This window comes from Anolis carolinensis, chromosome 2 (genome assembly GCF_035594765.1).
Source record: "Anolis carolinensis isolate JA03-04 chromosome 2, rAnoCar3.1.pri, whole genome shotgun sequence".
In the NCBI taxonomy this organism is placed as follows: Eukaryota; Metazoa; Chordata; class Lepidosauria; order Squamata; family Dactyloidae; genus Anolis; species Anolis carolinensis.
The window spans coordinates 103,925,918-103,937,960 of NC_085842.1; the positions used below are offsets into that span (position 1 = coordinate 103,925,918).

At 39.0% G+C, this 12,043-nt stretch overlaps 1 protein-coding gene across 1 annotated transcript in view; it reads right to left on the reverse strand.

Moving 5' to 3' along the window:
- Positions 1 to 581: 581 nt before the first annotated feature.
- tgfbi (transforming growth factor beta induced) overlaps positions 582 to 12,043 on the reverse strand; it is a 72,308-nt gene continuing 60,846 nt past the window's right edge. The window contains exons 14-17 of the mRNA XM_003223941.4: positions 10,975 to 11,077; positions 8,006 to 8,085; positions 7,799 to 7,823; positions 582 to 2,706 (exon numbers count right to left, since the gene is read on the reverse strand). Coding sequence (XP_003223989.1) covers positions 2,639 to 2,706; positions 7,799 to 7,823; positions 8,006 to 8,085; positions 10,975 to 11,077 — 276 coding nt within the window. The 3' untranslated portion in view covers positions 582 to 2,638. The remainder of the gene's footprint in view (positions 2,707 to 7,798; positions 7,824 to 8,005; positions 8,086 to 10,974; positions 11,078 to 12,043) is intronic.

A 12,043-nucleotide genomic window follows, 5' to 3' on the forward strand; every position in this document is an offset into this window, starting at 1 on the left:
ACAAAGACTAAATTTTCACTTCTAGCTATTGGGCTTGATGTGGGAGCTATAGCAGTATTTTTGTCTTCCAATTTTGCTGAAACAGTGAGTTGTTCCAGCATCTACACTGTAGAAATAATGCAGTTTGACATCACATTAATTGCCGTGGTTGAATGCTATGAATCATGGGAGTTGTTGGTACCTCACCAAACTACAACTCCCACGATTCCATAGCCTTGAGCCTTAGCAATCAAAATGAAGTCAGACTGCATTAATACTCTTGAACAATAAAGGTGAAAGGTTGTTCTCCTATGAGGGTTCATTCAGTGTCATCTTAGTGATTCAGGAGGGAACTTATCTTGGATTAGCTATATATTACAATCTGTAACTCTCCAAATTTCATAGTCAGCATGGCCAGTCACCAAGGAATTCTTGGAGTTATTCTCCCAAAACATTATTGTCCACATTCTGGGAAACAGCAGTGCTACTATAGGTCTTTCTGGGGTAATCCAAGTATTAGAGCACCGTGATAAAACTGTCTACATGATGAAATATTTGCAATATTAACACAGCACACTTATATTTTTAAAATAAAGGCCAAGTTTTATTACAAATGAATGGTTTATTTGCAGGTTTTGATGAGGGAGAGAAACTGTGACCATATTACAGAGGGGGATGTTTTCAGACTCAGGAAGAACAAAAGATATTAAAGTTACAACCATATGTGTAAACAAAAGCTAACTGACGGTAATGATCAAACCGTTGCTTATATCATGCAAATTTCCCCAATATCAACAATGAGGCTTTTAAAAAGTTATAACACAGAATTGCACGGAAGGTTTTCAAAGCACAGGCGGGAAGAAAATAAAAAAACACATGTTCTTGCTGAAGTATACAAATTGTACAGTTCAGAGACTGCCAGTAAGGACTTTTAATATTATAGGACACAATAGGTCAGTTACTTTGCTATATTGCAATTTCCAGACAACAGCACTGCTGGCAATCATGGAACATTATGTGAGCCATAACCTGGCAAATGTAACTTTTCCCAATTTTGGACCACAATTCAACATGTGTGATAATTCCCTGATGCTTAGGCAACTTCTGGCAACCATTACCCACATGACGTTGGAAAGCCCCTTTGAAATTTAGAGTTTCTATATTTAGGATTATCTATAATGCTGATTGTGGAGCTCCTTGAATTGCAACTTAAGAAGCTGCAGTTTGATTGAAGGCATGGGTTAAACTCTTTAAATACACAAATTTTCTTCAACATGTGTCTGTACAAGCATGCCCAACACAAGGGAAAAGCAATAAAAAATAGCCATTGCTATTAAACTTGTTGCCAGGTCTACTACCCGGAACCACAACAGAAAAATATTATGCAGATGGGTTAAAACCTCAAGCAAGAAATTGTGAAAGGTCTGTAAAGCTGGGTGGTTAGTCTGAAGTTTAGGTGAGGAACCTCTTGACCCTCAGGTGTTGTAGGACTACAACTTTCACAATTTCTCTCCACTGGCCATGCTGGCAGGGGCTGATGGGAGCTGAAGTCCCAAACATCTGGAGGGTCAAATGATCCTGGTCTGAAATGACATTTCTTCATTATGTGATACAAAAATATATAATCATCAGCACCAAGGTACAAGTACAAGCTCAATATATGGAAGTGAATCCCAGATGGGCATTTTAGCTCTCGTCAAAAAATATTTCACAGCAAATCTCTTTGAAATAGGAAGCTCCTACTTTGTTAGCATCACTGAAAATGGACATATTGGCCTGTTTCTCCCAAGGATGGTATAGGGTTCCTTCAAAATTGGTTTTCAACGTGGAAGTATGCCAAAGAGCAGGGTCCATCTGAATGACTGCACTTTCCTGATTGTATACAAAGCATAGCTTGGGAGTAGGGAGCATATTTTTTGGACTACAACTGCCACAATCACCTAGCCAGCTTAGTACACAGGGATTCTTGGGAGTTGCAGTCCAAAAAGGGAATTTCTCCAAGTTCTTAGACAACATTAAGAAGAAAAAGGGAAGCCTGCCTGAAACTCATTTAATTCTCTTTCTGCAACCAAAGTCCAAGATATATCATACGACACTGTGGGGGGAAAACTTAGAAAAACATCATGTATAGGTATAGGAACATCCCAGAGTTATATTATGTGGGAAGTCCAAGGCACAATGGTCAGCAAGACAGATCTGCCAGAAGGGATGAGAAAAACCTAACCTTGAAAACATGAAGATCCCCTGCCTACCAGAGGAGATGGCATTGGGCTAGAAGGACCCAGCATACTACAGTGACAGAACAAAACATCCTTAAAATCTTTTTAGCATTATCCTGAGAGACAGACTTAAGTGTTATGGTTAGTTGTAGTCATTGTTCTCGTCCATCTGGACGTGTGGCCTATTTGAGGCTTCTCAAATTATCAACTAAAGTTGGGAACAAAATTAGGTTTATTAAAAAGAGTTTAAATATATATGTGTATGTGAATGGCTTTTATTTTCTCTCCTTCATTCTCAGTTGGGAAAAAGGTAACCTTTGTGTAACACATTTTGACAACAGTTTTCGGTTTTGTTTTAAAGCAGTCCTTCTCGTCAGCAACCCAATAGCCAAAGCTAGCTGAATCCTTGGTTGTGATTCCAATGCAGAATTGCTTTCATCTCACTGCTGCTGCTGCTGCTTTTCTTGTTGCTCCTTCAATTTTTTTAACAGTAGTGAATATGTAGGAGCTGGAAAAAGAGGAAAGTAGAGACAATGAATACAAGCATATTAATCATCCTCACCAACTGCAGTGCCTCGAAAAGATACACTGAGGTCATTCTGATTTAAACTCAGTAATCATTTGACTGGTCTAAACTGTTCCATTGTCAACCTGTGTTCTCAACTAAACAGAAATTGCTTGAAGCAAGATTCAGAATAGGCTTACAGTGTTGGTTTTGAATATAGGCTATACAGTAATTGTACATCAATTCACACATGGTCAACTCCACTGGAGTTGTAGATCTGCACTAAATGAAGTTTAGTGGCTGTCGTGAGCACAGATTGAAGTCTACAGAACTGTGGTTTGGACACACCTAATATTAAGGAATATTAAGTGTTGGCATTGTGGTAGAGAGGGTAACAGAACAACCTGTATCCATAGGCATGTGCACTGAAACCTTTATGTGTCTATTCTGCAATATATGAGGCCATGAGGGAAAACATGTTGATAGTGCTCTATCAGTGAAGAATAAGCCCTATAAGAGTGTTACAATGAAACATATCAACTTCACACTGTTCGTGAAAGAATCACACTATAAAACATTTCCCTGTTTAAAAGCAATCCCATTTCCCAAAAGCTCACTCTGACTGAACTGGGCATTAAAAAGAGGGGTTGTGATTTGACTTGTTGTTTTTCAGTCGTTTAATTGTTGTTTTATTTTATATCATGATAATAATGGAACTCCAAACAGAAAAGAGAATTTTTAAAATGCATTTAAATATTTGAAAGTGCCATCCACCATTTAAAGCCCGAAGTGGCATGGGTCATCCTGACATCACAGAATTTTGCCTCATGTAAACTAGGGCTTCTTCTTAAAGCTTGGCATAAAGTTGCCCAGGGATGAGCATCCCACTATTGTTGCTCAAGTATACAACCAACTCTATCCTACAGAGCCAAAAATAAGGAGTGCAAGGAGTTGCCATCCAACAACATGCACAACAACCCAACATTTAGAAAGCTTTATGAGCCCCACCCCCAATAGAAAAAGAAATCTATGAAAAGATCATGATAATATGAAATTAATAGTTCTTTGGTACAGAATGTGACAGCCACATTGCTATCTGGTATTGCTTTAGTACATTACTGCATTGGCTGTCAGTTTGCTTCCAAGCTCAGTTCAAGGTGTTAGCATTGGCACAGAAATGGCCGGAACAACTAACAACCTACTTCCTCTTATATCAGCCTGTACAAATGCTAAGATCCTTAAAAGAAGTCCTATTGCACAGTTCCTAGGCACAAGGTTGGTGGGTACATAAGGCAGGGTTTTCTTGTAGTAGCATCTTGGTTGTGGGAATTGCCTCCTAAAGGAAGTTAGATTGCCTTTGTGCTCTTTGAGCTTCTAGCGAAGACAAAAGTGCACCATTTCTTATGGCTTTTGGACCCTAAAAGCAAGGTAAGATTTTGCCATTGTTTTAACTACTTGTGTCCTTTACAACATGCTTTTAAAATATTGTTTTGGTTTGTTTTAAAATAATATTTTTATCTACTGTGCATTGCCTCAGAGGCCTTGACATGCTGAAGTGATCAGCAAAAACTTAAATAAATAAAGTCACTTCGCAATTATCTACCACAGCAATATCATGTGTCTATTATTTTGATTATTAAAATGTACTGAAAATTTGACTTTGCTTTCCTTTGATGTTGTTCAATTAATGACGGATACTGAAGGGCATGGAAAACTACAAATAAAAGTGGATGAACTATCCCCAAAGAAGCAGATGGGGAAGTAAGTGAATGAAATGCTAAGCAAAAAACAATGTCTACCTCCATAAATTATGAAAAATAAATATTTTGAAATTTGGACAGTGTGTTCCATTTGCATCAGCAGACTTGACACACTGAAACCATTTGAATATTGGCTCAGACAGCCATGTCAAGGCAATGGAATCATGAGCAAGAACTCGAAAGCTGCTTTCTTCATCTGACTTGAGAAGTGTTTGCCAAGTTTGATGTGACAACACAGTACAAATTAACCATTACCTGTTGTTTTTTTAAGCAGGGGTCAATAGCACAGTCTCCCCAAATTTCCCTCATTGCTACATTGTGCCTCATTTTATTTCTAATTATTCCAGAGGAATAGGAGGGGAATTTTGAATATTCAGCAGTCCACATATGGTCATAGGTCCTTGAATTGCTTCACTTTCATTTGCAGCATTTGCCATCACAAATACATCACTCTTCAGGGTCTTTGTATATATACAATCTATATATCTAAACCATACAACAGATTTGAGGAATGTGTCTTGTGTCTAGATGTTGTGAGCTTTCACTTGGCATTAACCTTAGACAGCACTGCCAGTAGCTACAATTCAACAACATTCCCAGCTGCATCCCTACTATTGCTTCGGTTGTTGGCACTGTAATAACATCCAGTGGTCAATGGTTTTCAGCCTTGCATGTCTTGTTATCAGTCTCTCAAAGACCCCTGACAGGTTATCCCCAACTCCCTGCTCAGTCCACAAGCCACCACTTCCCATCTGGTAATGAAACCCATGCTGTGCTGGACCAGAAGAGAGGGAATATGCTATCCTGGTGTAAAGAGGGATTGAGAGATGGAATAAACAGCCCTAGTTATCACTGCACTTGGAAAGCTGAGAAGCATTCAGAATGAAAGGGTCCTGAATGTACAAAGAACAAGTGAGACAGAAGGATGCTAAGTAACAGGGAAATTCCAACAAAGGTCCAATCTCTATGTTACCCAAGGATAGTGAGTGCTGCTAAAATGTTTTGTTTTGTTTTTTTCAAATTCACAACACACTAACAAGACGTGAAAGCAAATAATCAGGTCAAAATGCCTGGCCTGCTCCACTAAGGAGGCATGGGCTGCCTCTCTCTCCCAGCTCCCTTGTCACTGATGGGTAAAGAGGTCAAGAGGTCATGAGTTCGAGGCCAGTTCGGAGCCTGCGTTTGTCTTTGTCTTTGTTCTATGTCAAGGCATTGAATGTTTGCCTTATATGTGTAATGTGATCCACCCTGAGTCCCCTTCGGGGTGAGAAGGGCGGAATATAAATACTGTAAATAAAATGAATAAATAAGTTAGCACTTTATAGTTGGCCACGTCAACGTTAGATCATGGCCACTGTATTTGGATTCATTGATGGAGTTCTGTTATTAGGTTTTAAATGGTGGGTTATGTGTTTTTATAAATATTTTTATGTTCATCTGTTTTTGTGTCTAATGTTGTAATTGCTGTATTTTAATTGACTGTATGTTTTTAATATGTTGGAAACTGCTTTGGCAGAAAAAATGGAATGCAAAGATACAGAATGGGGGACACCTGGCTAGACAGCAGTACATGTGAAAAAGATCTTGGAGTCCTTGTGGACAACAAGTTAAACATGAGCCAGCAATGTGATGCGGCTGCTAAGAAAGCCAACAGGATTCTGGCCTGCATCAATAGGGGAATAGCGTCTAGATCCAGGGAAGTCATGCTACCCCTCTATTCTGCCTTGGTCAGACCACACCTGGAATACTGTGTCCAATTCTGGGCACCACAGTTGAAGGGAGATGTTGACAAGCTGGAAAGCGTCCAGAGGAGGGCAACTAAAATGATCAAAGGTCTGTAGAACAAGCCCTATGAGGAGAGGCTTAAAGAACTGGGCATGTTTAGCCTGAAGAAGAGAAGGCTGAGAGGAGACATGATAGCCATGTACAAATATGTGAGGGGAAGTCATAGGGAGGAGGGAGCAAGCTTGTTTTCTGCTGCCCTGCAGACTAGGACACGGAACAATGGCTTCAAACTACAGGAAAGGAGATTTCACCTGAACATTAGGAAGAACTTCCTCACAGTGAGGGCTGTTCGGCAGTGGAACTCTCTCCCCCAGACTGTGGTGGAGGCTCCTTCTTTGGAGGCTTTTAAACAGAGGCTGGATGGCCATCTGTCGGGGGTGCTATGAATGTGATTTCCTGCTTCTTGGCAGGGGGCTGGACTGGATGGCCCATGAGGTCTCTTCCAACTCTACTAATCTATGATTCTATGATTCTATGCTTTGAGTCCCTTGAGGAGATAGGGCGGTATATAAATAAAGTTTTATTATTCTCCTCCTTCCTGCAGAGCTGATCAGCCCCACCCCCATGACTACTGGATGACATATGTTCTGTATCAGAAACTAGAGCTGATGTGATCTATTCAATGCAATTTTCTGAATCAGCACACCAAATAACCAAACCGAATCTAAAGTTGACCAAAAACTGATTTGTAACTCTCTTGGTACTAATGTTGGAGAGTGGTCCCTGGTCAAAGTAGTCCCTGTTCAACTGGTCCCTGGTCAAGTGGTTCCTGGTCAAAAAAAGGTTGGGAACCACTGCTATAAAGGAAGTCCTTTGAACATTTATCTTATTTGGTATGGAAGCTGGCTGGCTTCCATGTTTCTGTTTTACTGGTGTGCTTTTAAACTGGATTCTAATGCTTTCATTCATGTCATAATTTCAGTTATTTCATTTATTAAGGTGTTTGCACCCTATATTCAAGAATTTCAGAAAGGTGCACAATGCAATTTATTTTAAACAGGATAAAACAATAACCTTACCTGAGACTGTGCACCATGACTAAAATTATGGTATTGGGGTTCCATAACTACAAGGGATAATGCTCCTCCACAACTACCTTTGTAGCCTGATAGCACCCCACTTGAAGCATTTCTGAGGCACTAGAGATCAGAGTAGAGGGAAATGACATCTCAGAACTCTTCAGTCTCAGAGTGTCTTGGGGACAGGCAGCTGGAAAGGCCACTCTGGGCCCTGCCACAGCCACTTCTCTCATTTCCCGTGGAGAGCTTTGGACATTAAAGTTGGGTTCTTGAGTTTCTACTAGAGTTTGATTCCAGGACCCTTGTGGATACCAAAACCCATGGATGTTCAAGTTCCCTGCCTGGCCCTTATGACCTCTTCCAACTCTATGCTCCTATATACTTCTAAGTTCTATTATGTACAATGCCATAGTAAAATCGTGTCCTTATATAAAATAGTCCAGTAAAGCTTTGCTTTTTGATTAAAAAATACATTCAAGCTGTAGATGGGAGAATCTAGGCCAAGATGTGTAATATATAAAAATCACTTACTTAAATAATTTCGCCTTGCTGAACTCTGTCAAAAAGAAAAAGAGAAAGAAAAAGTGAAATACAGTATGTTTGCAAGAGAACATGTGTGTACTTCAGACAATCTCCCCTATCAAGTAAGATAAGTCTTGACCCCCCAGGGGCTCTCCCTTAATCCGCCAACCCCTCCTGTAGCATATATCCCTTTATGTTGCTTGATATTATGCTTACAAAGGATAATGCAGGAGCATGCCTGAAGATTTCCAGTGCAGGGTCAGCAGGCTCATCACTCCTTTCGTTAGCTTTAGGGGCTAGAGAGACACAATACAAATAACATTGAGACATTCTTGCAAATATTTTTATCATTTTATTGATTAGCAGATCCAATTTTTATTGCCAGGTTTTTTAAAAACATATTTATACTTTCAGTGTTTATTCTGACTGCAAAGTCCTTTTTTTGCAAAGGTTATTGCCATCTACTTACCCTTTTGTCTATCTAGAAAGTTATAGCAGCATCATCTAATGAAAGAGAACTGGAAAAACAGACTTTTTGAGCTGAACTATAGCAATGTGCTTGCAGTAAAGAAAATCTGAGCAGGGAAAGAGTAGGATTTTACTCCAGTTGACCTTTCTTTAGCTGAGTGCCTCTCTACAACAGGCAAAATAAGCTGTATCTGCCTCTAGGATCCCCTACTGAGTATGCATGAACAGTAAAACAGAAAAAAGGGAGAGCAGATAAGCTTCCATCACCAGGTTCCCTCAATATATATATATATATATATATATATATATATATATATATACACACACACACACACACACACACACACACACACACACATACACACACACACACACACACACACACACACACACTTGAAAATTTGGTCACCCACATGGAAATCATAAAGAAAAATAAAGGCTAGTGAAAGAAAATGTCACCCAAGAATGCATTTTGGAAGAAGCCTTCAAGCAGTCCCTGAAAGGTTCAAAAATCTTTATTTACCCATGCAAGATTTACCAGACTTGGTTTGTTTCATTTTATATGTGTACTGAATATTGTTAGTTCTGAATGAAAAGTTTGTCAAAACATGTCACGGGAGTCTTCTTTTGGGATGCAAGGACCTATTCCTACTCTTCCCATGATATTTCTTGCCACTGGTAGCATTTTTTCTGTGAAAACTGTAATATTCCAAAACTCACCTACTTTACTGAGGTATACCTGCACACCCTTCAGAAAACTGTTGGGTTGCACATACAGAACAGCAACCATTGTGACAAGTACCAAGTATATGATATCTGTATAAAAAACTGGCCACACAGTATGATACAGGGCTTCCTCTTTTATTAGTGATCACTATGTTTAAAAAATGACATCCAACTGAGCCCCATGAATAGGCCAACGCATCAAAAGCACATGCTTCAGGTTATTACTGCAAAGCTGGAATACATATTATAGAACTAATCAGGAGAATAGGAAGTTGTTTGTCTTAAGTAACTGGTCTAACTCAGTGTTTCACTCCCTCACCTGTTCCAAAGCTTTAAACACGAATATTGCTTCACACTACATATGTGGCTTACTCAAGGTATTGCCCATGCAGTGAAACAAGAAATCTAAATTGATTGATTGTGTATGTCAAATTGCATATATTTGTAAAAGTTAAAAATGATAGTTTTGAATGGAAGGAAACACCTCTAAACACATTTTTGAAGATAATGGGAATTTTAGCATGGGCACCATCTGACATGAGGAAATCAGATATGAAACTTTGGCCAATAGTTTTATTAAAATCAGTCAACATCTCGGCAGGCAAAATATGAAAAGGAAACATACGCTAGAATGATAAGTTGCATTTTAAGAAATTAACCCCTGATCCTATTATCAGCCTTCTCTCTCATAAAAACTGTTGCAAAATAGATACAGCTCCCAGCGATTCAAAGCAAGGAGCATTTGGATCTCAAGATATTTGACTAATGGTTATAACTCTAAGGATATGTCTCCTGTTGACTTGTGGTGACTCTATGAATTTTATAAGGTTTTGTTAGCCAAGGAATGTTCAGAGGTGGTTTTTCAAGTTCCTTCCTCTGAAATATGGCCTATAGCACCTGGGATTCATTAGTAGTCTCCCATCCAGCTACCACCCAGGGCTGGCCCAGCATAGCTTCCAAGATAATATGGGACCTGGTGCTGAGCATGGAAGAATTCACATGGTCTGCTTCCATCCCAGAAAGAAGGTAGAACATAAATTCAATCAATTAATAAGACAAAAAAAGAGTATTTTATGGGATATGTTAACACTGAGGAAAACACAGACCCCGTGTGGCTGCTTCATGTATGAACTGAGGCAAACTCTTAGCAATTATTTTCAAAGGTTTTCTGCTTAATAGTAGTCTTCTTTGTGCTAATTGTGTGCTTCTCATTAGACAATTTGAGATCCTGCTAGATTCTATAAATGTGTTTTATATTATAGAGAGTCAATTTTACACACAAGGCCAACTTGACTTCATCAAAAGCCAACCTTCAAATAGCCCCCCTTATTTCTGCAAGAATACAAGCTTATTCTTGTCAAAGGAAATAATTCACAGCACAGTGGAAATCATTTTTCTTTTTAACTCCCAGTTAAAAGTTAGGAGTACTTATACATTGAGTTTTGTCCAACTAAGCCCCTCAATGCAATTTACAGTGCAAAACAATAGATTGAGAACAGATGGGAAGCATTCCTTAAGATGCACCAGAACAATATTACAAAACCCATCAGAGCTAGAACAGTATTGAAAGCCATGACAATGTTTTGTAATTTTTGCTTCCTATCTAAAACTCAGAAGATACGAGGCCAACCTGACCTTCTCCGGAGCAGAAAGAGTTCTAGGGTTCCAGTGCTGCTACCTACATAACACCTATATGCCATTTATATTTTAGTCTTAAAGTTCACCGTCGATCAAACAGCGAAGTGCATTAATATTCCGTGCACACCCTTCTGAAATGAACAAACAGTTTGGAGACTGGAGCTATAACATTACTTTGGAAAATGAGAATCACCCTCTTGTTTCCTGCTGCACAGGAAATGGACTTCCTTTTAACTAACAGGCATTTTAATGGTGTTCCATAATAATAATGCATTCTTAACTACTGAGGAAATAGAAGCAGACCTGGGGGAAAACATAAGACTTCTTTTGGGCCTGAACCCAGTTTGACCTACCTGGTGGCTGTAAAACAGTGTTCACTGCATAAATCACACCATTAGTGGCCATAATATCAGCCTCAGCAACAGGCTCCTTGTTGATATATATTTCATCATTTTTCTAAGGGAACAAAAAAGAAAAAAATCAGAAGTATATGCTTGGAGTAAGGTTAAGATCAGTTCCAAACTTTATAGAAAGTTTGTAGGTTATCAATCAAAAATTCAAAAGGGGGAATAAGCTCCTGCCAAACCTGTTAAGAGCACTAAAAACTGAGCCTGCCAAACCTTGAACATGTGATGGGATAACATGGGTCATTAGAAAAAGTGATCTTCTTTCTTTGAGGTTATAATGAAAGTGTTGTCACTCTTCTCCTTGGTTGATAAGTCCCACATAAGACCAAACATTACCCCATTTAGATTAAATAGTATTATTTTCATTTTGCAGGTATGACAGATTAAGTTTTGGGCTCACCATGGAGAAAAGGTAACAAATTAAGTTTGGCAGTGAAAAAAGCACTTTATGTTAGACCAGTGGTTCCCAAACTTATTTGGCCTACCACCCCCTTTCCAGAAAAAATATTACTCAGAGCCCCCTGGAAATTAATTTTTATTTTTTATAGCAATTAAACAGAAATATATATGTATTAATGTTTCTACTTTTTTTGTAAAATATAGTAAAGAAAGGTGTAAATTAGAAACATTGAAGTTTGAAATTATGAAACTATTTTTTTGAACTCAGAATAGAAAGGTAATACAAAAAAATGCACCTGTGGCCATCACTGCCCCCCGGATCGCTGCAGCGCCCACCAGGGGGTGGTAGCGCCCACTTTGGGAATCACTGCATTAGACATTTCTTGCTAGAGCTCCTCTAATACTCTTCATAGAACTCTAATTTCTCCAGATTTGCTTATGTCAGCTTAAAATCCTTAAAAGTACTTTTGTGGCATGCATTGTCTAACCACCATCATTTGAGGCTAGTTAGCTTCAAACTGCATTACATGGTCAGTGTAATGGGGCCTTAACCTGGTCCTATTCTCTGGGGCAGCAAAGAAGAAACCTGTGCCCTCCTCTGTGGGAATCTTTGGGA